The sequence below is a fragment of the Lepisosteus platostomus genome, chromosome 5 (assembly GCF_059453375.1).
Source record: "Lepisosteus platostomus isolate fLepPlt1 chromosome 5, fLepPlt1.hap1, whole genome shotgun sequence".
NCBI lineage: Eukaryota > Metazoa > Chordata > Actinopteri > Semionotiformes > Lepisosteidae > Lepisosteus > Lepisosteus platostomus.
In genome coordinates, this window is record NC_142615.1 from 55663209 (window position 1) to 55691182 (window position 27974).

Here is a 27974-nt window from a genome sequence, read left to right on the forward strand (position 1 = left end):
ACTGATTATCATCTGGTCTTGTTGATGCCGTTGCTTTTTGCCAATTAATCGTTCCGCCTGACTTTGATATCAGCGGTGCTCTTGATTATATGATATTCCATCCTCCCACCTGTTCCACCTCATGCAGTTCAGGGTGGTGGGACAGCCAGAGCTTATTCCAGTAAACAGCAGGCACAAGGAGTGGTACTCCATCACACTGGCACTAACTCTCCCAGACGTCAGTGAACATACCAGCATGCCTTTCGACTGGGGAGCAGACTGGAGCACCCTAGAGGAAACCCAGCGTGAGCACAGTGTCGAATATACAAACCAGACCAGAAGCAGAGCTGAACCCAGCGTCCCAACGCTGAGAAACTGCAGTCCTAAAGCCCCTGTGCCACTTCACAGTGCATTGGCAGACCCATTTGAAATCCTCCCCCAGGGAAGACAAAACCACTCAAAACGACAGCCACAAATGTCGGGTTGAGAAGTGCCGGGCCATTCCCCGACCGGATTTGCTTCTCCGACGCGTTGGCACGTCGTGCGCAGGCTTGGCCAGGCATCGCGAGCTGGTCACCCCTGCTCCTAAGCCTCAACCCTGCCTCCTGTGTTTCAGGCCTCTGGGCGTTGGTCTCGCCTCACCTCTACCACTTCGTGAGCAAGCGCAGGACGTGGGCGGGGGCTCGGGCGTACTGCAGGGGCCAGTACACGGACATGGCTACCGTGAGTGGGCCAGCCGACCTGGAGCAGCTCCTTGCCACCGCCGAGCCGGTCACGGGCTGCGCCTGGACCGGCCTGTACTATGTCTGGGACCTGTGGCAGTGGTCCCTCGGGGGGGGCTACCTCTACGGCGTGGGGAGGTCTGCTTTTACCAGCTGGCGTGCGGGAGAACCAAACAACTACGGCGGCAAGGAGAACTGCGTGGCGATGGTCGGCGGCGGGTTGTGGGCAGATCGCCCTTGCAGTTTCACGAGCTATTCCGTTTGCTATCAAGGTAAATGGCCCCTGAGTCTTTTACGGCCTTTTACGGTCTTTCTCACGCGACTACTGCATGTGAAGGTGGTGGAGGGAGGGGGGGGCTTGGGAGTACGAGTAATTCCTCCTTATGAAATTCCCCATTGTTCTCAGAATTGAATCCTTTGAGTGGCTCTTGGGCTGATGGGATGGCGGCACCGGGGCCCTGGGTTCAAATCCTGGGGTGGCGAGGTGGAGTTTGCATGTTCTCCCCTTGTGCGTGGGGGTTTCCTCCAGGTGCTCCAGTGTCCTCCCACAGTCCAAAGACGCTCTGGTGAGTGAATTGGCTGCTGGGAATGTTTGGCCCTGGTGTGACTGTATGCAGTGCTTGTGCCTCCGTGCAGTGGACCGGCGTCCCATCCAGGTGGTATCCTGCCTGTTGCTTGCCGAGGCTGCTCCGCGACCCTCAACCCGACTACTGACTGGGGTTCACTTCTTCAGGGGGGGAAGGCGCAGCCGATCAATACTTCCTGGTGGCTGAGGCCAAGAACTGGACAGAAGCCCTGACGTTTTGCAGAGAACATTACACCGACCTGACCCGGGTGAGGAGCCAGAGCGAGAATGAGTTAGTAAGAGTTACGGCCGGAGGCAGGGAGGTCTGGATCGGACTGTTCACCGAGCCCTGGAAGTGGTCCGATGGGGACGTCTCCACTTTCCGCCCCTGGCACGTGGGCGAGCCCAACAATTATGGCGGCATCGAGAGCTGTGGCGCCGTGAATCTTCAGGGGAGTGCGAGAGGCTCCTGGAATGACTATAATTGCAACACCACCTACGCTTTCTTCTGCTACAGTGGTAAGTTATCGCGGTGCCACTTCGACAGCCTTATGGGGGTAACCTTGCGGGGAACGTCGCCTTCACTTTGCTATTCCACGACCGCTTGTCCAGTTCGCACTTGTGGTGGCCCAGAGTCGGTCCCAGGGTGCACTGGGTGCAGTGGTTAGCATTGCTGCCTCGTAGTGCCTGAGCTCTGGGTTCAGTATCTGGGCTGTTGTCTGCATGGAGTTTGAATGTTCTCCTTGTCTTTGCGTGGGTTTTCTCCTGCAGTACGAAGACATGCTGGTAGGTTTTGAATTGGCTCCTGGGAAAATGAGCTGTGGTGTGTGCCCTGTGACGGACTGGCATTACTGCCAGGGTTAACCCTGCCTTGCACCTGTTGCTTGCTGGGATAGACTCTGGAGCCACCTTCAGAGCACCAGTCTTTTGTAATATTGTAAGTGATGTTTTGACGTCCTTGACCATATAACTGTCCCTCAGACCAGGCAGGGTGAATCACTTAATGCTACTTCAGAATGGGGTTTGCCTCTTTTTTTGTCTTCTATGCTGTTTTCATCCTTTCCTCCACAGGGAAGAGAGTGGTGCTGAGAGTAAGGATATTAATGGACTCGGAAGTGAATCCTAATGACCCAGATGTTAAAGAGTGGCTTCTGGTCCAGGTATAGGAAATCGACTACTAGATTGTGTCAGTGTGCATAGGTGGCTTGCGATATTCCAGGCTCCTCGTAAAGAAGAAACTAAGCAAATCATACTGTTGGAGCTGCAGTAGACAAAAAAGATCATCCAGTCAATGCTATGCATAATGAGCCACACATTGCTTTGTTATACAGAAATCAGAAATACACTCAATCATAATGGTTGTCACACATTGCACGCAGTGGGTTCCTACCAATATGAATCATTATTGGGGATTTTCTTTGGTTAAAAAGCAGCATTTTAGGAATTCAGGAAACAATCAGATGAATATAAAGGGATAGTGTACTTATTATTGTAGTGTTACCTCACCTGGCTGGGGAAATCATTTGTGAAGAATGAGCCAGGGAGGCAGTTGCAAGGGTCAAGATAGGATGGAGGGAGGGGAGCAAGAGAAGATTAGCGTATTTATAAACTGGGGAGTGGAAGTGATTAATAAACGCAATACAAAACAGAAGAAATTACTATTATCTTCCTTTTGGCATTTTGAATTAAGGGAGGATATGAATAGGCCCAAAAGTGCAGGGTAGAGTTATAGAGTTAATAAGGGCTTTAAACTAGAATATAAGAGAGAGAATACTGGAGATCATAGTTGCAGTTATATCGAAGCGCTGACCTTTCCCTTGCTGGCTTTGTTTATTGTATCATGCCTGCTCACGTTGGATTGCTCAAAGACCCTTCCGAGTAACCACAGCAACCGACGTGGCCACCTGTCAGTCACTTGGTTGCCGTGACAGTGCAATCGGGTGGAAGATCAGTTCCACCTGCTCACAGTCAGCCCTCCACTCGCTCAGTGTTAGGGAGTTCAGGCTTGAGCCTTTGTGTTCCTTAGTCAAGTTTTCCTTGATTCTTTGACCCCGTTTCCCTCGACCTTGCTCTTGGATTGCCCTTGTGTTTGCTCCTTGGCGTCCAAGATTTCTCGCCTCGACCTCGTCTCTTAGCTGCTTCGCTTGGGTATCTATCGGCTCCGGGCTTTGCTTGCTTTCGACGTCACCTCTCTGGCTGCCTCCCTGCTTCGTTCTGCAACTTTGAATCCCACTACGTCCCACGTTTTCCAGAGCGCTCACTCCAGCTGCCACCTCCCACTACAGACCACTATCACCCACCACAGGCGCTGTCTGCTGCTGCTTCCCTGTTTCGCCCGGCGATCGCGTCCTCCCTGCCGCGACAAGACCGCGGCTCTCGTTCAGGAAGACGTACCGGGCCCTGATTTCTGACCCGGGCTGCTGTGGTACTGTCCCCTCCACAGGTGACGAGAGAGCTGTCCAGGCACACCGAGCTGGGCAACACCAGCCTGCGCTGGGGCCAGGAGGACAATGGCGTGGTGTTCTCGAAAGACGAGGAGGAAGATGGTGAGATGCTTAAGCAGCACAGCCTTGGCGACGCGCATTCTGAACGCCAGGAACTTCATCGGTGATGTCTTTGCTCCACAGGGCAGTGCCACCCTATGGGAGACTGAGTGTCGGAGGATCAGTCTGCACAGGATTCCTCTGTGAAACAGTGGCGACTGGCCACTGGCGACAGACCGACGTCTAAGAATAATGCAAGCGTCAAATACCGTAGCATTTATATTAAGGTTCAATATATATGGATATAGTATAATATTTTCTCTATGAGTGGTTCTCTGTTTAAACATCAAGGTCTGGTCTCAGTACAGTGAAAATGCATTGAGAGTTGTTTAATGAATATATATATATATATTATCACATTTAAATGTAGTAGTAGTATTCAGGTCCAAGGAAATACTTTTTGAGAATTGTTTGCTTTGGCAATCACTGGTGTATTTTTCCTCTCACGTATGTTTGGAAGGGAACATTCGATCAGCCTTACTGGGCATCTTGACTTTCTGACCAGCTGCTCAAAAGTTGGATTTCAAAAGTTTTAAGGAGAATAAAAATGGTTGGTTAGTTGATGGTTGATGACATTGAAACCACAGATCAGAACAGGTGGACTTACAGTAAGTGGAATATGATTAAACGTCAGATTTTCAATTTTGACAGTTTAGAGACTAACAATAGACTAAACAGATTATGAACATCTATTCTACACAGGGGGACGTAGTGGGATCTTTGTAAATTATTCCATGTATTATAAGTACATGTGTACAGAACAAACACTGAGCTCTAATAAGCTGAATTGTCTATTGGTATCATTAACGTTTCATATGTTCTTAAGTAATTTGATTTGTTATAAATAATAATAATTGCTTACACTTATATAGCGCTTTTGTGGACTCTCCACTCAAAGCTCTTTACAGGTTAATGGGGATCCCCTCCACCCCCTTGTGAGCAGGGTGACAGCTGATCCACTGTGAGAGCGGAGGGAGTGTCTCCCTCTACTGCACGGACACCGGAATTCCGGGATTAAGCCGCACTTCCTTAGTGACCGTTGCTATGCACGACTTTCGTTTTTTTTTATTGCAACAGCAAAAATTTATACCGTACAAACAAGAGTACATATAACATATAACACCAATAACACCGTCAGGGGCTACATACTGTAATACAATTGCACTTGACCAAAAAAAAGACTAAACAAGGTAAAAAAAAGATAAGGTCCACACAACTCTCACATTCTTACATTTAGAAATACTGTATTGTAGATAACGCCCTCATGCCTATTTTAAACTTTTCAAACATGTGTCTCAGACCATTTCATTTAATCAATATAAGAAAGTGTAGTATTAATGATTTAAAAGGAACATACTTCAAGGAACTTCTTGAAGGAGACATACTGTATATATCTGTGCATACTCAGGGTTATAGTGCTACTTAATCACGCTGGCATGTATGGAATTAATAGTGGATTATAGTGACCATGCAGCTTGGTGTCGGTCACCAGAGTAATTAAACATAGCAGTAATTGCCTTTGCTCCTAACAAGGCTGTCAAGAAAGGATCGAGGCTGTCAGGGTTGTATAAATCTTGAATATACCTGCTCAATATCTGGAACTGCAGTCGACTTTCATGAGCGTAAGACATCATCCAAACTAGGTACTGTGTAATCATCGTGGTCGTAGCTCCTCTGTCATCCAATGGAAGCACAAGGCACCCGCGTTCAAGTCTTTTGTGAGATCATGTGCATGCATCCAGGATGGATAGTGGTGTACCCTGCTAGTCCAATAAGGGACACACACACACGGAAGAATATGCAGACTCCACCCCGACAGCACTCTGGGTCTGGAATTGAACCCGGGGCCTCTGCAGTATGAGGCAGCCAAGCAAAACCACTGAGCCACAGAGCTGTCCCCCAGGTACTCCATATATATCAAATAAGGAGTCTCAGAGGCTCCTTAACACAATTCTAGCTCCTTAACCTGAAGCACTGGACAATAATGAGACAGGCCAATTTCTATAAAATAAAATAAAAAGCAAACTCGAACTAAATCTCTTCCTACAAAGTGGATGTCCAAAAGCAAACAGAGTTTTAAAAAATGCATCACCATCTAGAACTACAACACCATGCTTTGACACCCCCAGGGTGGTAGAAACATTCACCACATAATTACTCTGTAATCAGACTTCCTGCGGTTTCAATGTGAAATATACATCTTTCAGCTCAAACGTGTTCTTGCTCTGTGGTGTTGTCATTGGAAGCTTATTAATATTCGTGTCCAGCATTCATGTTCCATGCGCCTGAAGTGTGTTGCCATCTTAAACAGCTTAATAATAAAAATTAATAATAATCCCTTACATTTATATAGTGCTTTTCTGGACACTCCACTCAAAGCACTTTACAGGTTAATGGGGATCCCCTCCAGCCCCACCTGGATGATACTCCAGTCCGCTCAGCACACAGCAGCTCTCAGTGGGGAGGAGAGCAGAGGGATGAAGCCAGTTCAGAGATGGGGATAATTAGGAGGCTGTGACTGGTAAAGACCAGGGGGGGATTAGACCAGGACACTGGGGAAACACCCCTACTCTTTTCGAGAAACACCCTGGGATTGTTGATGACAACAGAGAGTCAGGACCTCGGTTTTACGTCTCATCCGAAGGACGGCGCCTGTTTACAGTCTAGTGTCCCCATCACTATACTGGGGCATTAGGACCCACACAGACTGCAGGGTGAGCGCCCCCTGCTGGCCACACTAACACCTCTCCCAGCAGTACCTCAGCTTTCCCAGGAGGTCTCCCATCCAAGTACTGACCAGTTGCGAGTTGCAGGGTGATATGGCTACTGGCTATCCAGCCTGCGTACTTTAAAAATCTTAAAATCTTTTTTAAAAATCTGCGGCCGGCAGAGGAATCCTACTCCTTTGGGCCCCTGAGCAAGGCCCTTAACCCCAACTGCTCCAGGGGTGCTGTACAATGGCTGACCCTGCACTCTGACCCCCAGCTTCTCTCCCTGTCTGTGTGTCTCATGGAGAGCAAGCTGGGGTCTGTGAAAAGACTTTGTGAAGACAGTGGTAAAAATGGCACACAGCACAGCTTCTTCTGGTGCAAGATGACTACAGCCCCTGCTGCCATCACACACAGAAGTGCCAGAATCACCCTGACATGCAGTCTGGAATCCAGGTGGTTAGAGTTCAGACATGCGGCATAATCTGTTATAGAGACAAGAAAAGTTTCAGACGTTACCTGCTGCATAACAAAAATAATGTGACTCTGTTATCACCCTAGTGTGTGATACAGTATAATACACACTGATCTGCTCCAGACTCACCTGTGTGTGATACAGTATAATACACACTGATCTGCTCCAGACTCACCCCAGTGTGTGATACAGTATAATACACACTGATCTGCTCCACTCTCACCCCCATGTGTGATATAGTATAACACACACTGATCTGCTCCAGACACTTACCCCAGCTCAGCGTGACGCTGTGGTTGGAGCTGTGATGAGTGACAGTACAGCTGTATTCCTCGATCTTACTCTCTCAGATCTCCACACTCTTCCTCAGCTGTCTCCATTGGGTCTGAGCCCATTGGACCACACGTCCTCTCCCTCGGTCTCTCCAGGCCTGGACAAACTGACCTCTATGACTCTAGGACTGAAGCCCCAGTGACCAGACAGGACAGGGAACAGCTCTGTGTGTCTCCCAGATGCTCGGAAGAGACAAACACCTGAGGAGAGACTGAGAGGGAGACCGGAAGCAATGTTAACACACTGAGAATTAGTGTGGACACTGTGCAAGGTGAGGCGACATCGCTGCACAGACAAAATATTGTGTGGCTCCTTTCTGCAAACCTTTACAACCAAAACATGTCAGTATTAGACAATTATACAAATCAAACACATTTTCTCTTTGTCTGTTCCTCAGGCTAAGAAAGGAGATCACAGTAGAACTGGAGCACTGCAGACACGTCATATTCACACAGGATCACACAAGCTTCACATTCACACAGACACAGACACACACTCACACACGAGCCAATTTCCCATAAGCCAATTTACCCGCCAGCAAGTGGAAGGAAACCCACACAAACATGAGGTGAACATGCAAACTCCACACAGACAGCACCCCAGAAACTGCACTGTGCCACCCACTCCTCTGCACATGGGGGAACTTCTTGTGTAGAGCTTCTAGGTGCATTTGTCTCATATTGTATCTGATATCTCTCTGTCTCACCTTTGTGTGGTTTTTGTGTTTCTTTCTGTACTGCAGGAATCTCTTCAGTGTTTCCATACAGTCAGTCTCCAGGAAGAATCTGGTATACTGGTTTTTAATCTTGTTCTGGTTCCAGTCCCTTTGAGTGCCCTCTGCCTCCAGGGAACTTGCTCTCCAGGTCATGTTGTCCACCTCAAAGGACAGGAAGTCTTGTCCATTGAAGCTGTAGTGATCAAACAGAGCCACACTCCCATCATCCTCCAGTCTACAGCCTTGCCACCTCTGGAGCGCATCTGGAGAGAGAGACCGAGGACACTGACACAGACAGAGAGACCAGGGACAGTGACACACACAGAGAGACCAAGGACAGTGACACACACACACAGAGACTGGGGACAGTGACACACATAGAGAGACCGGGGACACTGACACACACAAAGAGACCGGGGACAGTGACATCCATTTTCTAACAGCTGTATCCAGTCCAGGGTCACAGGGGGGAGCTGGAGTCTATCCCAGCAAGCAACAGGCACAAGGCAGGGTTCACCCTGGACAGGACAGCAGTCCATCACAGGACACACACACTCACACACCCTGGACAGGACACCAGTCCATCACAGGACACACACACACACACACACACACACACACACACACACACACACACACACACACCCTGGACAGGACACCAGTCCATCACAGGACACACACACTCACACACCCTGGACGGGACACCAGTCCATCACAGGACACACACATACACACACCCTGGACAGGGCACCAGTCCATCACAGGACACACACACACCCTGGAGAGGACACCAGTCCATCACAGGACACACACACTCACACACCCTGGACAGGACACCAGTCCATCACAGGACACACACACACACACACACACACACACACACACACACACACACACACACACACACACACCCTGGACAGGACACCAGTCCATCACAGGACACACACACTCACACACCCTGGACGGGACACCAGTCCATCACAGGACACACACATACACACACCCTGGACAGGACACCAGTCCATCACAGGACACACACATACACACACCCTGGACAGGGCACCAGTCCATCACAGGACACACACACACCCTGGACGGGGCACCAGTCCATCACACGACATACACACACACCCTAGACAGGGCACCAGTCCATCACAGGACACACACACTCACACACCCTGGACAGGACACCAGTCCATCACAGGACACACACATACACACACACACCCTGGACAGGGCACCAGTCCATCACAGGACACACACATACACACACACACACCCTGGACAGGGCACCAGTCCATCACAGGACACACACACACCCTGGACGGAGCACCAGTCCATCACAGGACACACACATATACACACACACCAAGAAGTCAATTAACCCCCCAGCCTGTCTCTGGACTGGGAGGAAACTGGAGCACCAGGAGGAAACCCCCACAAACACAGTTCAGAACTCCACACAGACAGCACCCCAGGTTCTGAACTGATCCCAGGGCAGGAATAACAACCACTGAGCCTCCCCCAGACATCTATACCTTTTATTTGTACGGAAAGTATTATATATAGAGACATGTAAATATCACTTCTCGAACCTGTTGTTTCCAGCTTCCTGTAAAGTCGTGTGGAAAGTTATTTATTTCTGATACGAAGTAGGAGTGAAACTCCGAAGTAATGAAGACAGAAGTCGGTTCAACGACAAAAGGAGTCAGGCGCCTCTGAAGTCCGCCTACGCGTCAGAAACTGGTGCGCGTTTATGCCCTGGGCCGTTGTCATTGTTTTATTCGGTTATGCAGTTTAAAATATTTTTAAGTTAAAGAGAGCTCTCTACTTCCGTCTCTGAACAGGTTTACGATGATGATACACGCGTTTCCTTGTTCTCTGACTGGCCATGCGGCGGCCATGTGACGAGGAAACGGGAGAGAGCAGGACGAAAATGAAAGAGAGAGAGAGACGGTGGAAATGTGACAGTTAAAATAAACTGCCAGAAGAGAATAACCGTCTCCGTCCCGTCCCTCTCCCTGCAGGCGGAGTGTTTAGTCACCGCCGACCTCTCGTACCCTACAGCAGTTAGTGAACAGGGCACTAGGTACTACTGAGCTTCCGTCCGGACTAAGCCCGGAGAGGACGGCGGTTCACTCACCCGTGGGGCAGCCCGGACCCGGATTCCCGTCTCGGGTTTGACAGCCCGTCTCCTGCGGAGCCGGAGCGGACTGGCGACGCGTACACCGGCCAGGCAGCAGTTTAATCGGAGGTTGTAATCGTGGGGGGGGGGAATTTAACCTTACGAGAGTTTCTTCTGTTACATTTTTTTTTTCTGTTAGGGAAATTCATATTACAGGATAATGTAAATTTACTATGTAAGGCGTTTAAAGGTCGAGGAGAGGTTGGGAAAGCCCCTGAAACCCAGCGCTGGAAACGTTGTCCGTCTCCACTAGGTATAGAATGCGCTCTTTACACGTCATTCACAGGCGTCACGTTACTCGGGCAACGGAGGTACGCTTATCCTCGGTGGGCAAGTTGATGTAATTCAGTAAAGCTGGAAAAGATACTCAGACACGTTAATTTATCACCTGCATATATTAACAAAGTTATTTTAGATGGACTTGCAGAACTATACTGTAGCTGCGTCGGCATGCGTAGGCTGCAAAGGAACAAGTAAAAGGTTATTCCATGCCTTCTTCAGTTGTTAGAAAGACAGGGCAGTATGCAAAGATAATTTTCTTTTTATCTTTGCTTACTGCAGTTTATCTTTGATGACAACATCAAAGACATTAAGGAATTCTTACAGCTAACAGCTCCACATCAACTTCCTTTTATAACTAACCTCATCAGATCTCTCAACTCCCAACTCTTCCAGTTTCTCACTTCAGAGAACGATAAAAAACTCAATCATCCTCTACAGAGAAAAACCATCAACACCCCTACCACCTCCACCAATCCTAACCTTGTTGTTACTGTACCCTCTGACCTTTCCCTTTCACCCCTTTGCATCCTCAGCTAACATATTTTAATATTACAACACAATTACAATAGATTGTACAGTATTTACAGTTTAAAATTAAGGTAAATATGTCAAAATATCAAAATCCAACTGCACAGTGCTAACAAAACAATGCTTGTCAAGTTCTCAAACAAATCTGCATTGTATTTTTAAAATATTTCAGCAGAGGATGTGACGGGAGTATAAATGATGATTCGACGATCATTTTTCTTGGGTGAATATGGTTTTCTGGGGAGTTGCGATGTTGGGCATTATTGGACATTTTTGACACGTGTTGAACAATCGCATTTCCTACAAATATTAAAATGGCTGTGATTTAGCTGAGAAATCCAATCGACCGATGCGAAAACAATGTTTACATCGCAAAAGAAATCCGACCCTGGGTGGACTTGAACCACCAACCTTTTGGATAACAGCCGAACACGCTAACCGATTGTGCCACAGAGACTGACTGGTGAAGTATTTTCTCGAATCAAAAAAAAAATATCTTACCGTTCTTTTTGCCAGCCGGTAATATTTCTTCTGCACTGATAACCAAAAACTGAATTTCATGTTTCGCAAGCTGTGTGAATTTAATCAAAAACAAGTTTTCCAGAAAGGAAATGAACACATGCATTTAACGAAGTCAAGCCCTTTGTGATTGCCCAAAATGGTACGTTCTGTACTACAAGATAGGAAGAAATACACAGCTGGGATTTGAGCATAGGTTCTTTTGTTTAATTGAGAAGCGCTTTAACCAACTAAGCTACGGTGACAGGATGACTGTCACCTTTTCCAGCTACTTGGACACACTGCTCTGAGACATCTGCGTTCAGAAAGTGTTGAACCTGCTCTCAGAGCAAATTGCCTCTTTTACATACAGTAGCAGCCCCGACACTAAGAAACGAAGAGAAATGGCTTTTATTGGGCATTTTTCATGTCCAATGCGTTTGACATTTCCCAAGGGCGACAGAGTTCTTTTGCAACACTATTTCTTCTTCTTTTTTCTTTCTGTACGCTTTGATAAAAAACGAGAAATCATGCAAGGGAAAAATGTCTTTTTTTCATAGAGAAAACGTGTACCAGGAAATGTTGTGTTGAGAAGAAGTGATTTAACATGATACGTGACCTAATTTATCGGAGCGAATGCTCACCCAGCAAGGTCTGGAGAAGTTGGAGAGTCTGGTGGATGTGATAATTATACGGTGTTGTGGAAGAAAACAGTCTTTCTTTGAATTCTCAATCAATTGGAATTTCAGTGCGGAACATAAAGCCTTTGTCTGATTTAAAGAGATTATATTTTAAAACTCATAAAAAATCAGAAAACACACGTTTCTCACTTTGAAATTTTAGACGGGGCGGTATATTACTAGTAGCAACGCTGAGCACACTATTGGGGAATTCAGGTTATGTGAAATACCAGCAGTTTAATAAATAACGCATCTGATGTTGGATCATAAGATTTTAGGTTCGACTTCTACCTGGCTCATGTAAATTTTATTCAAGCTCCTCAGTAATAGATGTCTATTATGTAATGAACCGCACCTGAAAGCAAACATTGGGTCTGTTTCCTTTGTTTTCCAGCATGAAATAGCAAATCGTTACAAAAAGTACCTGCTAATGTCCAATAGCGTTTTTTTTTTCAAATTACATTTTCAGGCTTCAGACACTTTTTAATAAAACAAAAGTGTCCAGAAACTCCCTAACTTTCAGGTTTGCTTGAACCTGTATTAAAAGAAATTATTTGAAACTTCCGGGATTCCATTCTCTGATGTAGCTGTCTCTAAAGACGGATGTGATGTTTCGCAGATGTGAACTGTGCCTTCTCTCTTGTGTTCAAGGGTATTCGCTGTGGGAGATCCTAACTGTATGTCCAGTAGGGCTCTATTTTGTTTAGATTATCTATGTGGTGTACAGATAGAACTCAACTACATGGTGTGAATTCCGTGTTCAGGACGAGCAGAACCTGAAAAACTAAAAGCAGACCTCGACATAATTTGAACACACAGCCTTCTGATGTGGAGTCAGACATGCTACCTTTGTGCCACAAGGTCACAGCTCTCAGCTGTTTTGAATTCCCCAAAGGAGACAAATCAGCTTCACAAAAAATTCTCCTGTGAAGAGCGCCGCTCTTCCGAAGAGAGTCTCTTCATCTCAGACCATATTTTATTCTTCCTGCGCAGCTCTTGTGCAGGTGTTGTTCTTGATAACAGATCCAGGAACACTGACTGTTTTTCTATTTGTTTTAATTAAGTACCCCATGGTGCAACGGTAGCATGTCTGACTCTAAATCCCGAAGTTAATTTTCAAAGTATATCGGAGTCAACTGAACCCGCAGTCTTCACCTTAAAGTTTAATTCCCCAAGCCTTATATGTCCATCCCTTCTCGTCAAAACTCATATTTTCACAGGGTACCGTTCAGAAATCGCAGTATAGAATGAAAAACTCCAGTAGATCTCGGCCGCTGTTGGTGATTTTCCTTTAAAAATAAATGAATCTCTGGAAATTTTACGGAGTGTATTACTTTCACTGAGACCGAGGAGTGTTAAGATGTACATGAGTCTTTGTGGCTCGGTTGTTTACCAAAAGGGTGGTTTTATGTTTCACACTAAATTGAGATCTTGAAACCAAAATAGTTAGAAATATGGAACACAACCGTTGTTCCCCAAGAAGGAAAGCTGTTTTGTACTGACGTCACTCCTTTTTATGTAACCCAGATTGTGAAGACAACTCTGCCCTATCAAAGGAAAATGTTACACAAAAGTTGGAAAGCACACTCTGAACCCATCTGTATATTTGATTCCCGTGATCCGTTCAAAGCTGCTTAGTACTTTGCAAGCAAATCAAATCATTTCAGGGAAGAAACTCAGTTTAATGAACTACTTTTGTATTTTCACTCATTGATTTTGATCTTTGTATTCTCTTCGCATTCTCAGCAATAATATTTCAAAATTACAGTTCGGATTTATTGGAAAACTTCACAAGCATTATGAGATTAGGACTGTACAATTGTTTTTTAATATCTTGGTATATTTACCTTCATTTTAATATAGATATAACCATAAATGTTGTTAAGCATATTGTACTTTTGTCGTACTTTTTAAAACATTTTAGCTGAGGACACACGGCGACTATTATACCTTGTGATACATGCAAGACATATGTAAACGAAGATGTAATTACAATAAAATTGGCAATTCACAGAAAACCACAATTTGTATAATATTATTCCTCTAAATCAATGATCAATTGAAGGATTTGAAGAAACTATCAAAGAAACAGCAGCAATAGCAGATGATTTTGGTTTTGAACCCATCTTTACACCTCAATAATCCATTTGTCCTCGAAAAAAGAAAAGACAGGGATATTTTGAGTCTCATAATTATCCTCTTCTTGATCAAAAAAAAGCGTTGATTGCTTCTGTACTTTTTTGGATTTTCTTACGAAGATCTCACGAAGTATTGCCAGGATCTATATTTTGTGTTCGGTAGCGATAACACTGCTGATATTGATTGAGTAAAAATCTGTGATGTATTGACAGCTTTATCTGAAGCGAGAAATCCTCGAACACCGCTTATGAAGTGTTGGGATTCATACCAAGAAATACCTTTTGTTTTCCCACCCAAAATGCTACTATTGCATTACACATTATGCAAACATTACCAGTTTTAGTAGCTTCTGGGCGCGATTTTCCAAAACTGAAACTAATTACAAATTATTTAAGATGAACCATGTCCAAAAATTGTAAATCAGGACTAATATAATATCAAGTGAAATTACTACAGAAGAAAAGGTTTAACTGAAATATGAATAAGACTATGCAAGCCTACAAAATAGAATAATTCAATTTATATAACTTATTCTTTTCTTATTTGAGAAATGGGCTCACATACCGGAAGACACTAACGTTTCTCTTCGTTAGAATATGTGAATAACAGTTTAACCCCAAATGTCTGTAATTGTGATTCTGTTAAAATTCAAAAAAGCATCTATCAATAGTAAGAAATTATTAAGAAAGGAAGAAATTATTTCATAAACTGTAAGACATGAAGACATTTACAGGTTATATCCTTTGCTTTGTCTTTTAACACAAGCGTTCAGGATCCAAGCCCATGTTCGGATGGTTGTGTTTCTCTTGTAATCATCAAATGTCATTGTTTTGTCCGTCAGTTCTTTCTCGAGTTGTACCATGGATATTTTATACCATCAACACTTTTCATGCTCTTTTGCATTTTCCTTCACATATGGAAAAAAACTCAAGGCGTTCTTGTCACTGTGCTACACAGTACAGGACACGCAGTGAGGAATTCGCGCAGCTTTCAGCTCAGTGCGGAATCCAGAGGGAGGACTCGCTCGGTGAATGATCTCTCAGGAAATCCCGGGTGAGGTTTTTCTGCAACAGCCACGACAAGTGTGAAGACGTTCTCTGGATTTCCTGAATGTGACTTTAAATTAGTTCACATTCTTTGGTAGTTAACAGAACTAAATGCTTTGGAGGTACATCTAAAACTGCAGAGAACACTGTAGCACTTCAAGTTTAATTGTGTAAACCTGGCTCTCTATGAACACGAGCAAAGAGTTCTCACTCGACAGAAGACTGCGATGTGAGCACAGTAACTTAAAGCACTTGAAGATGCTAGGGATTGAACCTGGGACCTCATACATGTAAGACAAGCACTCTACCACTAAGCTACACCCCTGACATAGAGAACTTTTGAAGATGTGCAGGTGCTCACAGACCACAATCCATCTTTTGCATCTTTTAAGTGCTCTTGATTAAACTATGCATAGAAAAACAGCAGTACTGATGATTTTCATGGACTGATGCACACTTGTTCTGTACAACTCCAGTGATAAAACCTTGTCTGTAAATATTGTAGAACGTAAAAGGGTGAAACAACGCTCCAACCACAGGAATGGTAACAGAAAGTATCATTTTCTTATTTAATACCTCCTTTTGAGATGCCTTGTCAACGCACACAGACGTTAGAGCTGAACAAATATTTTGTACACAAGACGGCAGTGCGATATTAAAATTCCTGTCTTCTTGATGGATTCAGACTGGTAGCCAGAGGACGCCGGGACAAAGCCCATTGGACAACTGCTGGAACAGAGGCTGCAACAGAGCTTGTCAGCTGGTTTGGTGTTCGTGCCGGGAGATTCCAAATCCATACACAGTGGATAAGTAAACCCCATGTTCTACATTCTGTCTCGAGAATTCAGTTGTACCTCAAAAAAAGTTGTTATCAATTTAATTCATGAGTAATGTATTTACTTCCGAGTTTAGAGTAACAGTGGGTAATAACACTGATTAGCGATTTGGTAACCGAATGATATATATTGACATATATTCTCTGTTGTGTATCTTTGTGTTTGCATCTCTTCGAGATTATATACCTTGTATATTGATAACCCTCACAGTAAGGTCTGCCGCTCGTATCCAGGCAGACTAGTATATGTTTGGTGCACAATTTATGTTAATAAATGTATCTCGTGTATTGAACCCGTGTGTGTGCGTTGTTAGTTGTTCTGACGATTGATTTTCTAAAAGCCACAACGAACAACCTCGTGATTACTGCTACAATTAATAATTGTCTCAGTAAACCCATCAAACCTCTACAACCACGATACACCACCATAAACTATATTAATTTAGGAACATAAACATATAGTGTAAACTGTATATGGCTGGTATTGGTAGTTTAAAGAAAAAATACACACCAGTATTCCACTTTCTTCCTAAACATTTTAAGCATCAAAGTCTTACATGTAGTAAGATTTTACCACGTTTCGGAAACGTTTTTACATGCTCCTTCTGACCATCTTAACTTTATATACTTTGTGAAAAGTCATAAGATATTCACATTTTCTGTGAATGTGCTCGTTATCGGAGTAAACAAAAGCATACTTTTAGAATTTGATTAATAGGGAATATAATATGGAATCACGTACCTAAAGAAATTAATAACGATATAATTATTTTTATGTACTGTAGCTCAAATAGTAGTATAATACACTTTCTATGGATACATGTGCTTCTATGCAACGCAGAAGCACATCCACAAGTAACATTACCTAGCTAAGAGAGGACATTGGCTAGCCATTATGATAAATACAGTGGAAAAAAGCAATTGGGAAAATAAGACCTGCTGATCTGTTATACATACCAGGAAGAGAACAGAATATGATTTTTTTCTGTTCGAAACGTGTGTTGTCTTTATGAAATTCATGTATTTTAAACGTTTAATTAAGAAGAAAAAAACTTACAGAAAGATACTAAGCTGATCACGAGATAGAAAGATCACCCGTTTTTCGCGCATAAAAAGTGGCTATTAACTGGGTGAACTGTTATTAACTGGAGTCAACTGGGTGAAAACACATAATATGAACATGAAACAAAACAAAAAATAAAAATAAGATACAATCTACAGACATTAAAACCGGTGTCATGGAAATATAACTATCAAGGAAGCCACAAGAGAGAGTTCTCACCTGAGTAAGGTCTTTATTTCAATATTGGGAGCAACCAGAGACTCAATTTGTTACAAGCAGTACAGGGTTTTCATAAGACGTTGCGCTGTAAAAAAGCTCAGCGCTTTGTCCATTCTAAAACTTCCACTTTCCCTAAGAGAAAACAGATTACATCAAAAAGCGAAAGAAGAAGCACTAGATATGTTATTCAAAGCTTATCAGTTACTTTCAGCTAATTCTAACGACCCAGACAGCATATATTGTTTTGGTACATTGTCTTCTAAAGTAACCTAAACAGTGTACTTTGTTGACGCACTGTTTTCTAAAATTCTGCACGTACTGTAGCACAGCAATTACATCCTTGAAATATATTATCTAAAAGCCCCAATATATTTCTTTGCAAAGCTCTCTACATTTTAAGAATCAATTTACTTATTAGATTTCCACTTAAAGACTTGTTCGGCTGGCGTTCGGGGAGTCGCGTTTTTCAGAATTGTATTGAGATCGTTTTCCACAGAGCTCAGATGTCAAAGCACAGCAGCAGCTCTCCACAGCGATCCTCTATAGCGCCCTTTCTCCCGCAGCTCCGTCCTCATTGGAAGGAAGCAAGAGTGAAAGGCTGAAGTGAAATAGAGCGGGGACGAAGGCAGTGAAGAGAGAGAACGTGGGAAGAAGAGAAAAACGCAAGGGAAAAAAAGCAGCGTCGTAAAAGAGGTGACGGAGCTGTCCTCTCAATAAGAAGGGTGCCAGCGAACCTTGCTCTCGCTTATGGCCACACCCCCTTGAGCACGCCTGATCTCGTCTGATCTTGGAAGCTAAACAGGGATGGGCCTGGTTAGTACTTGGATGGGAGACCGCCTGGGAATACCAGGTGCTGTAAGCTTTTAAGCGCAGGAGGCGCTCTATCCCCGCTCGCTCGCTCATTCCTCTGTTCACACGTGCAGTGCGGCTTGTCCGTCTGTTTATTTGTCAGCTTTGGCGAGACACGGGTGCTCGTGTATTAGCGTGAGCGTTTTTTATTCTGATCAGGAACAGTTTTACAAGTCCGCAAAGGATCGAGGAAAGGTTTATCGCCAGCTGAAAAGAGACACAGCGCTTCGGCTGTGGAGACTTGTTCGGCTGGCGTTCGGAGAGTCGCGTTTTTCAGAATTGTATTGAGATCGTTTTCCACAGAGCTCAGATGTCAAAGCACAGCAGCAGCTCTCCACAGCGATCCTCTATAGCGCCCTTTCTCCCGCAGCCCCGTCCTCATTGGAAGGAAGCAAGAGTGAAAGGCTGAAGTGAAATAGAGCGGGGACGAAGGCAGTGAAGAGAGAGAACGTGGGAAGAAGAGAAAAACCCAAGGGAAAAAAAGCAGCGTCCTAAAAGAGGTGACGGAGCTGTCCTCTCAATAAGAAGGGTGCCAGCGAGCCTTGGTCTCGCTTACGGCCACACCCCCTTGAGCACGCCTGATCTCGTCTGATCTCGGAAGCTAAACAGGGATGGGCCTGGTTAGTACTTGGATGGGAGACCGCCTGGGAATACCAGGTGCTGTAAGCTTTTAAGCGCAGGAGGCGCCCTATCCCCGCTCGCTCGCTCATTCCCCTGTTCACACGTGCAGTGCGGCTTGTCCGTCTGTTTATTTGTCAGCTTTGGCGAGACACGGGTGCTTGTGTATTAGCGTGAGCGTTTTTTATTCTGATCAGGAACAGTTTTACAAGTCCGCAAAGGATCGAGGAAAGGTTTATCGCCAGCTGAAAAGAGACACAGCGCTTCGGCTGTGGAGACTTGTTCGGCTGGCGTTCGGAGAGTCGCGTTTTTCAGAATTGTATTGAGATCGTTTTCCACAGAGCTCAGATGTCAAAGCACAGCAGCAGCTCTCCACAGCGATCCTCTATAGCGCCCTTTCTCCCGCAGCCCCGTCCTCATTGGAAGGAAGCAAGAGTGAAAGGCTGAAGTGAAATAGAGCGGGGACGAAGGCAGTGAAGAGAGAGAACGTGGGAAGAAGAGAAAAACCCAAGGGAAAAAAAGCAGCGTCCTAAAAGAAGTGACGGAGCTGTCCTCTCAATAAGAAGGGTGCCAGCGAGCCTTGGTCTCGCTTACGGCCACACCCCCTTGAGCACGCCTGATCTCGTCTGATCTCGTAAGCTAAACAGGGATGGGCCTGGTTAGTACTTGGATGGGAGACCGCCTGGGAATACCAGGTGCTGTAAGCTTTTAAGCGCAGGAGGCGCCCTATCCCCGCTCGCTCGCTCATTCCCCTGTTCACACGTGCAGTGCGGCTTGTCCGTCTGTTTATTTGTCAGCTTTGGCGAGACACGGGTGCTTGTGTATTAGCGTGAGCGTTTTTTATTCTGATCAGGAACAGTTTTACAAGTCCGCAAAGGATCGAGGAAAGGTTTATCGCCAGCTGAAAAGAGACACAGCGCTTCGGCTGTGGAGACTTGTTCGGCTGGCGTTCGGAGAGTCGCGTTTTTCAGAATTGTATTGAGATCGTTTTCCACAGAGCTCAGATGTCAAAGCACAGCAGCAGCTCTCCACAGCGATCCTCTATAGCGCCCTTTCTCCCGCAGCTCCGTCCTCATTGGAAGGAAGCAAGAGTGAAAGGCTGAAGTGAAATAGAGCGGGGACGAAGGCAGTCAAGAGAGAGAACGTGGGAAGAAGAGAAAAACGCAAGGGAAAAAAAGCAGCGTCGTAAAAGAGGTGACGGAGCTGTCCTCTCAATAAGAAGGGTGCCAGCGAGCCTTGCTCTCGCTTACGGCCACACCCCCTTGAGCACGCCTGATCTCGTCTGATCTCGGAAGCTAAACAGGGATGGGCCTGGTTAGTACTTGGATGGGAGACCGCCTGGGAATACCAGGTGCTGTAAGCTTTTAAGCGCAGGAGGCGCCCTATCCCCGCTCGCTCGCTCATTCCCCTGTTCACACGTGCAGTGCGGCTTGTCCGTCTGTTTATTTGTCAGCTTTGGCGAGACACGGGTGCTCGTGTATTAGCGTGAGCGTTTTTTATTCTGATCAGGAAGAGTTTTACAAGTCCGCAAAGAATCGAGGAAAGGTTTATCGCCAGCTGAAAAGAGACACAGCGCTTCGGCTGTGGAGACTTGTTCGGCTGGCATTCGGAGAGTCGCGTTTTTCAGAATTGTATTGAGATCGTTTTCCACAGAGCTCAGATGTCAAAGCACAGCAGCAGCTCTCCACAGCGATCCTCTATAGCGCCCTTTCTCCCGCAGCTCCGTCCTCATTGGAAGGAAGCAAGAGTGAAAGGCTGAAGTGAAATAGAGCGGGGACGAAGGCAGTGAAGAGAGAGAACGTGGGAAGAAGAGAAAAACGCAAGGGAAAAAAAGCAGCGTCGTAAAAGAGGTGACGGAGCTGTCCTCTCAATAAGAAGGGTGCCAGCGAGCCTTGCTCTTGCTTACTGCCACACCCCCTTGAGCACGCCTGATCTCGTCTGATCTCGGAAGCTAAACAGGGATGGGCCTGGTTAGTACTTGGATGGGAGACCGCCTGGGAATACCAGGTGCTGTAAGCTCTTAAGCGCATGAGGCGCCCTATCCCTGCTTGCTTGCTCATTCCCCTGTTCACACGTGAAGTGCGGCTTGTCAGTCTGTTTATTTGTCAGCTTTGGCGAGACACGGGTGCTCGTGTATTAGCGTGAGCGTTTTTTATTCTGATCAGGAACAGTTTTACAAGTCCGCAAAGGATCGAGGAAAGGTTTATCGCCAGCTGAAAAGAGACACAGCGCTTCGGCTGTGGAGACTTGTTCGGCTGGCGTTCGGAGAGTCGCGTTTTTCAGAATTGTATTGAGATCGTTTTCCACAGAGCTCAGATGTCAAAGCACAGCAGCAGCTCTCCACAGCGATCCTCTATAGCGCCCTTTCTCCCGCAGCTCCGTCCTCATTGGAAGGAAGCAAGAGTGAAAGGCTGAAGTGAAATAGAGCGGGGACGAAGGCAGTGAAGAGAGAGAACGTGGGAAGAAGAGAAAAACGCAAGGGAAAAAAAGCAGCGTCGTAAAAGAGGTGACGGAGCTGTCCTCTCAATAAGAAGGGTGCCAGCGAGCATTGCTCTCACTTACGGCCACACCCCCTTGAGCACGCCTGATCTCGTCTGATCTTGGACGCTGAACAGGGATGGGCCTGGTTAGTACTTGGATGGGAGACCGCCTGGGAATACCAGGTGCTGCAAGCTTTTAAGCGCAGGAGGCGCCCTATCCCCGCTCGCTCGCTCATTCCCCTGTTCACACGTGCAGTGCGGCTTGTCCGTCTGTTTATTTGTCAGCTTTGGCTATACACGGGTGCTCGTGTATTAGCGTGAGCGTTTTTTATTCTGATCAGGAACAGTTTTACAAGTCCGCAAAGAATCGAGGAAAGGTTTATCGCCAGCTGAAAAGAGACACAGCGCTTCGGCTGTGGAGACTTGTTCGGCTGGCGTTCGGGGAGTCGCGTTTTTCAGAATTGTATTGAGATCGTTTTCCACAGAGCTCAGATGTCAAAGCACAGCAGCAGCTCTCCACAGCGATCCTCTATAGCGCCCTTTCTCCCGCAGCTCCGTCCTCATTGGAAGGAAGCAAGAGTGAAAGGCTGAAGTGAAATAGAGCGGGGACGAAGGCAGTGAAGAGAGAGAACGTGGGAAGAAGAGAAAAACGCAAGGGAAAAAAAGCAGCGTCGTAAAAGAGGTGACGGAGCTGTCCTCTCAATAAGAAGGGTGACAGCGAGCCTTGCTCTCGCTTACGGCCACACCCCCTTGAGCACGCCTGATCTCGTCTGATCTCGGAAGCTAAACAGGGATGGGCCTGGTTAGTACTTGGATGGGAGACCGCCTGGGAATACCAGGTGCTGTAAGCTTTTAAGCGCAGGAGGCGCCCTATCCCCGCTCGCTCGCTCATTCCCCTGTTCACACGTGCAGTGCGGCTTGTCCGTCTGTTTATTTGTCAGCTTTGGCGAGACACGGGTGCTCGTGTATTAGCGTGAGCGTTTTTTATTCTGATCAGGAACAGTTTTACAAGTCCGCAAAGGATCGAGGAAAGGTTTATCGCCAGCTGAAAAGAGACACAGCGCTTCGGCTGTGGAGACTTGTTCGGCTGGCGTTCGGAGAGTCGCGTTTTTCAGAATTGTATTGAGATCGTTTTCCACAGAGCTCAGATGTCAAAGCACAGCAGCAGCTCTCCACAGCGATCCTCTATAGCGCCCTTTCTCCCGCAGCTCCGTCCTCATTGGAAGGAAGCAAGAGTGAAAGGCTGAAGTGAAATAGAGCGGGGACGAAGGCAGTGAAGAGAGAGAACGTGGGAAGAAGAGAAAAACGCAAGGGAAAAAAAGCAGCGTCGTAAAAGAGGTGACGGAGCTGTCCTCTCAATAAGAAGGGTGCCAGCGAGCCTTGGTCTCGCTTACGGCCAGAGCCCCTTGAGCACGCCTGATCTCGTCTGATCTCGGAAGCTAAACAGGGATGGGCCTGGTAAGTACTTGGATGGGAGACTGCCTGGGAATATCAGGTGCTGTAAGCTTTTAAGCGCAGGAGGCGCCCTATCCCCGCTCGCTCGCTCATTCCCCTGTTCACACGTGCAGTGCGGCTTGTCTGTCTATTTGTCAGCTTTGGCGAATCACGAGTGCTTGTGTATTAGCGTGAGCGTTTTTTATTCTGATCATGAACAGTTTAACAAGTCAGCAAAGGATCGAGGAAAGGTTTATCGCCAGCTGAAAAGAGAGACAGCGCTTCGGCTGTGGAGACTTGTTCGGCTGGCGTTCGGAGAGTCGCGTTTTTCAGAATTGTATTGAGATCGTTTTCCACAGAGCTCAGATGTCAAAGCACAGCAGCAGCTCTCCACAGCGATCCTCTATAGCGCCCTTTCTCCCGCAGCTCCGTCCTCATTGGAAGGAAGCAAGAGTGAAATGCTGAAGTGAAATAGAGCGGGGACGAAGGCAGTGAAGAGAGAGAACGTGGGAAGAAGAGAAAAACGCAAGGGAAAAAAAGCAACGTCGTAAAAGAGGTGACGGAGCTGTCCTCTCAATAAGAAGGGTGCCAGCGAGCCTTGCTTTCGCTTACGGCCACACCCCCTTCAGCACGCCTGATCTCGTCTGATCTCGGAAGCTAAACAGGGATGGGCCTGGTTAGTACTTGGATGGGAGACCGCCTGGGAATACCAGGTGCTGTAAGCTTTTAAGCGCAGGAGGCGCCCTATCCCCGCTCGCTCGCTCATTCCCCTGTTCACACGTGCAGTGCGGCTTGTCTGTCTATTTGTCAGCTTTGGCGAATCACGAGTGCTTGTGTATTAGCGTGAGCGTTTTTTATTCTGATCATGAACAGTTTAACAAGTCCGCAAAGGATCGAGGAAAGGTTTATCGCCAGCTGAAAAGAGACACAGCGCTTCGGCTGTGGAGACTTGTTCGGCTGGCGTTCGGAGAGTCGCGTTTTTCAGAATTGTATTGAGATCGTTTTCCACAGAGCTCAGATGTCAAAGCACAGCAGCAGCTCTCCACAGCGATCCTCTATAGCGCCCTTTCTCCCGCAGCTCCGTCCTCATTGGAAGGAAGCAAGAGTGAAATGCTGAAGTGAAATAGAGCGGGGACGAAGGCAGTGAAGAGAGAGAACGTGGGAAGAAGAGAAAAACGCAAGGGAAAAAAAGCAACGTCGTAAAAGAGGTGACGGAGCTGTCCTCTCAATAAGAAGGGTGCCAGCAAGCCTTGCTTTTGCTTACGGCCACACCCCCTTCAGCACGCCTGATCTCGTCTGATCTCGGAAGCTAAACAGGGATGGGCCTGGTTAGTACTTGGATGGGAGACCGCCTGGGAATACCAGGTGCTGTAAGCTTTTAAGCGCAGGAGGCGCCCTATCCCCGCTCGCTCGCTCATTCCCCTGTTCACACGTGCAGTGCGGCTTGTCCGTCTGTTTATTTGTCAGCTTTGGCGAGACACGGGTGCTTGTGTATTAGCGTGAGCGTTTTTTATTCTGATCATGAACAGTTTAACAAGTCCGCAAAGGATCGAGGAAAGGTTTATCGCCAGCTGAAAAGAGACAGCGCTTCGGCTGTGGAGACTTGTTCGGCTGGCGTTCGGAGAGTCGCGTTTTTCAGAATTGTATTGAGATCGTTTTCCACAGAGCTCAGATGTCAAAGCACAGCAGCAGTTCTCCACAGCGATCCTCTATAGCGCCCTTTCTCCCGCAGCTCCGTCCTCATTGGAAGGAAGCAAGAGTGAAAGGCTAAAGTGAAATAGAGCGGGGACGAAGGCAGTGAAGAGAGAGAACGTGGGAAGAAGAGAAAAACGCAAGGGAAAAAAAGCAACGTCGTAAAAGAGGTGACGGAGCTGTCCTCTCAATAAGAAGGGTGCCAGCGAGCCTTGCTCTCGCTTACGGCCACACCCCCTTGAGCACGCCTGATCTTGTCTGATTTCGGAAGCTAAACAGAGATGGGCCTGGTAAGTACTTGGATTGGAGACCGCCTGGGAATACCAGGTGCTGTAAGCTTTTAAGCGCAGGAGGCGCCCTATCCCCGCTCGCTCGCTCATTCCCCTGTTCACACGTGCAGTGCGGCTTGTCCGTCTGTTTATTTGTCAGCTTTGGCGAGACACAGGTGCTTGTGTATTAGCTTGAGCGTTTTTTATTCTGATCATGAACAGTTTAACAAGTCCGCAAAGGATCGAGGAAAGGTTTATCGCCAGCTGAAAAGAGACACAGCGCTTCGGCTGTGGAGACTTGTTCGGCTGGCGTTCGGAGAGTCGCGTTTTTCAGAATTGTATTGAGATCGTTTTCCATAGAGCTCAGATGTCAAAGCACAGCAGCAGCTCTCCACAGCGATCCTCTATAGCGCCCTTTCTCCCGCAGCTCCGTCCTCATTGGAAGGAAGCAAGAGTGAAAGGCTGAAGTGAAATAGAGCGGGGACGAAGGCAGTGAAGAGAGAGAACGTGGGAAGAAGAGAAAAACGCAAGGGAAAAAAAGCAGCGTCGTAAAAGAGGTGACGGAGCTGTCCTCTCAATAAGAAGGGTGCCAGCGAGCCTTGCTCTAGCTTACGGCCACACCCCCTTGAGCACGCCTGATCTCGTCTGATCTCGGAAGCTAAACAGGGATGGGCCTGGTTAGTACTTGGATGGGAGACGGCCTGGGAATACCAGGTGCTGTAAGCTTTTAAGCGCAGGAGGCGCCCTATCCCCGCTCGCTCGCTCATTCCCCTGTTCACACGTGCAGTGCGGCTTGTCCGTCTGTTTATTAGTCAGCTTTGGCGAGACACGGGTGCTCGTGTATTAGCGTGAGCGTTTTTTATTCTGATCAGGAACAGTTTTACAAGTCCGCAAAGGATCGAGGAAAGGTTTATCGCCAGCTGAAAAGAGACACAGCGCTTCGGCTGTGGAGACTTGTTCGGCTGGCGTTCGGAGAGTCGCGTTTTTCAGAATTGTATTGAGATCGTTTTCCATAGAGCTCAGATGTCAAAGCACAGCAGCAGCTCTCCACAGCGATCCTCTATAGCGCCCTTTCTCCCGCAGCTCCGTCCTCATTGGAAGGAAGCAAGAGTGAAAGGCTGAAGTGAAATAGAGCGGGGACGAAGGCAGTGAAGAGAGAGAACGTGGGAAGAAGAGAAAAACGCAAGGGAAAAAAAGCAGCGTCGTAAAAGAGGTGACGGAGCTGTCCTCTCAATAAGAAGGGTGCCAGCGAGCCTTGCTCTCGCTTACGGCCACACCCCCTTGAGCACGCCTGATCTCGTCTGATCTCGGAAGCTAAACAGGGATGGGCCTGGTTAGTACTTGGATGGGAGACCGCCTGGGAATACCAGGTGCTGTAAGCTTTTAAGCGCAGGAGGCGCCCTATCCCCGCTCGCTCGCTCATTCCCCTGTTCACACGTGCAGTGCGGCTTGTCCGTCTGTTTATTTGTCAGCTTTGGCGAGACACGGGTGCTTGTGTATTAGCGGGAGCGTTTTTTATTCTGATCAGGAACAGTTTTACAAGTCAGCAAAGGATCGAGGAAAGGTTTATCGCCAGCTGAAAAGAGACACAGCGCTTCGGCTGTGGAGACTTTATTAATAAGGCCCCTCAGTAGTTGAGATCTCTGTTATACCCATCTAGAAACATGCAATCAGCATGTTATTGCTGAAGCAATAGTCACAACATTATTCCACACCTGGGTGAGAGGCGGGTTATGATGACAGTCATGCTTTCTACACCTTATACTGAGCTCAGAAATGGACCAAGCGGACATCTCACGAGCAGATCCATCTGCGTATAAGAAAAGCAACTTGTCTCAGCAAAAATACCACGGATTCACATCCAAAATATGATAAAAAGGCAAAAACCCCACACTTGGAATGCAAACGTACCCTAAAAAGGAAACACGGTTTTAAAACCAACTTGATTTTCCCCTGGAGAAACCTTTTTATGGACACACATCGCATCTATTACACATGTAGAACTAAATATAAAGATAAAACTTAATATAAGAAGTCATGACATATCACACATGACGAAGTCTGGTCCAGAATAAACAGTTTACACTGACCCACCTTTATTTACCCTGGTCACTCACTTCTATTAACTGTTTAACTGGGTAACAAATTAATATTTGTTTCAATTTGGGATCTACACCTGGGAGCCCTGAAATGTTGGCCAGAGGGGAGAAGCTGATATTCAGACGTGAGAATATATTAAAAAAAGGATCTGATGTTGTTTTTCACCTGTCTAATCAAAGCTTGTTCAAAAATTATCTGATTATAGGACACACGAGTTTATAATCATACTCATTCCACTTTTTAACCCCGTATATATGCACAATATGAAACGTATATACACTAAATCTCACGTGTGACTCCCATAATATACATTTCTTTACGAAAATTAGGAACACTTACTACAATTATCAACCCCCCATGACGAGGCAATATTTCATACCTTTGTTTCTTTGTGGGTTCAAAGTTCTGTCCTGTCGTTTCACACGTAATGTTTTGGTAGTTATCTCAATTTTCCTTTGCAATTATCTCCAAGATCATCATCAACTTTTTGTAAAACGCTATGCACAACTAATATTTAAAGAAAGTCCTGTACCAAAACGTCTTCGTAGGGAAAGACAACTTTTTTTTCCTTACGTTAGTCGCTACACGGTTACTCAAAAAATCAATTCACCGCCTTTAAAAAAAAGTTTCGTTTTTTATTGTGGTTCACTGACATTTCTGTCACAATTCTGAGGGACCCCAAATAAAATTCACTTGCCGGTATAAAGACGCCGGCGAGGATAAGACAGGTATCGAGCCACCTGCGTATCTAGCGGACGTTTAAAATAAAAAAAATGGCGTGTAATGTTGCGAAGGGCTACTGTTTTTTTTTATAGTTTGTCGATTGTAAGGGACGTGGGCCGCGACAGAAATACTGGACGGGGTGGGAAAAGGTTTATTGATGGTTTATTGTACCGCAACGGTCACAATTGACTCACCAGCAAAGATGGCGCCGAGGCCACATCGACTCCCTCCCGCCCTGACTCGCACCGAAGCTCGAGCTGCGGAGCGCGACGCCAAACCGCCGGTCCACGGGCG

The 27974-nt window shown here is 46.4% G+C and overlaps 1 protein-coding gene, 1 long non-coding RNA gene, 4 other non-coding genes and 9 pseudogenes across 6 annotated transcripts; 14 read left to right on the forward strand and 1 right to left on the reverse strand.

The window, feature by feature from the left end:
* The first annotated feature begins 235 nt into the window (after positions 1-235).
* LOC148669731 (C-type mannose receptor 2-like) lies at positions 236-4062 on the forward strand. The gene is made up of 5 exons (XM_088632953.1): positions 236-284; positions 596-973; positions 1435-1785; positions 2338-2426; positions 3710-4062. The coding sequence occupies exons 1-5, from the start codon at positions 236-238 to the stop codon at positions 3875-3877; spliced, it is 1035 nt and encodes a 344-aa protein (XP_088489079.1). The 3' UTR covers positions 3878-4062.
* A 790-nt stretch (positions 4063-4852) lies between these two features.
* LOC148669732 (uncharacterized) lies at positions 4853-10518 on the reverse strand. Its single transcript, XR_015936965.1, has 4 exons — positions 10184-10518; positions 8032-8303; positions 7266-7536; positions 4853-7002 (listed from the first exon to the last, which is right to left on the reverse strand). It is a non-coding gene; the product is annotated as an uncharacterized LOC148669732 (long non-coding RNA).
* A 7740-nt stretch (positions 10519-18258) lies between these two features.
* Positions 18259-18377, forward strand: LOC148669733 (5S ribosomal RNA; annotated as a pseudogene).
* A 537-nt stretch (positions 18378-18914) lies between these two features.
* LOC148669734 (5S ribosomal RNA) lies at positions 18915-19033 on the forward strand. The gene has a single exon (XR_015937740.1). It is a non-coding gene; the product is annotated as a 5S ribosomal RNA (ribosomal RNA).
* Positions 19034-19570: 537 nt separating this feature from the next.
* LOC148669735 (5S ribosomal RNA) lies at positions 19571-19689 on the forward strand (annotated as a pseudogene).
* A 537-nt stretch (positions 19690-20226) lies between these two features.
* Positions 20227-20345, forward strand: LOC148669736 (5S ribosomal RNA). The gene has a single exon (XR_015937741.1). It is a non-coding gene; the product is annotated as a 5S ribosomal RNA (ribosomal RNA).
* A 537-nt stretch (positions 20346-20882) lies between these two features.
* On the forward strand, positions 20883-21001 carry LOC148669737 (5S ribosomal RNA; annotated as a pseudogene).
* A 537-nt stretch (positions 21002-21538) lies between these two features.
* On the forward strand, positions 21539-21657 carry LOC148669738 (5S ribosomal RNA; annotated as a pseudogene).
* Positions 21658-22194: 537 nt separating this feature from the next.
* On the forward strand, positions 22195-22313 carry LOC148669739 (5S ribosomal RNA). The gene has a single exon (XR_015937742.1). It is a non-coding gene; the product is annotated as a 5S ribosomal RNA (ribosomal RNA).
* Positions 22314-22850: 537 nt separating this feature from the next.
* On the forward strand, positions 22851-22969 carry LOC148669740 (5S ribosomal RNA; annotated as a pseudogene).
* A 533-nt stretch (positions 22970-23502) lies between these two features.
* On the forward strand, positions 23503-23621 carry LOC148669741 (5S ribosomal RNA; annotated as a pseudogene).
* A 533-nt stretch (positions 23622-24154) lies between these two features.
* On the forward strand, positions 24155-24273 carry LOC148669742 (5S ribosomal RNA; annotated as a pseudogene).
* Positions 24274-24808: 535 nt separating this feature from the next.
* LOC148669743 (5S ribosomal RNA) lies at positions 24809-24927 on the forward strand (annotated as a pseudogene).
* Positions 24928-25464: 537 nt separating this feature from the next.
* On the forward strand, positions 25465-25583 carry LOC148669744 (5S ribosomal RNA; annotated as a pseudogene).
* Positions 25584-26120: 537 nt separating this feature from the next.
* Positions 26121-26239, forward strand: LOC148669745 (5S ribosomal RNA). Its single transcript, XR_015937743.1, has one exon. It is a non-coding gene; the product is annotated as a 5S ribosomal RNA (ribosomal RNA).
* The last annotated feature ends 1735 nt before the right edge of the window (positions 26240-27974 follow it).

Coding starts and splice junctions, on each gene's coding strand:
- LOC148669731 (XM_088632953.1), top strand. CDS start 236: ATGCCTTTCGACTGGGGAGCAGACTGGAGCACCCTAGAGGAAACCCAG. Junction 285..595: donor CACCCTAGAGGAAACCCAGC/GTGAGCACAGTG, acceptor CCTGTGTTTCAG/GCCTCTGGGCGTTGGTCTCG. Junction 2,427..3,709: donor AAGAGTGGCTTCTGGTCCAG/GTATAGGAAATC, acceptor TCCCCTCCACAG/GTGACGAGAGAGCTGTCCAG.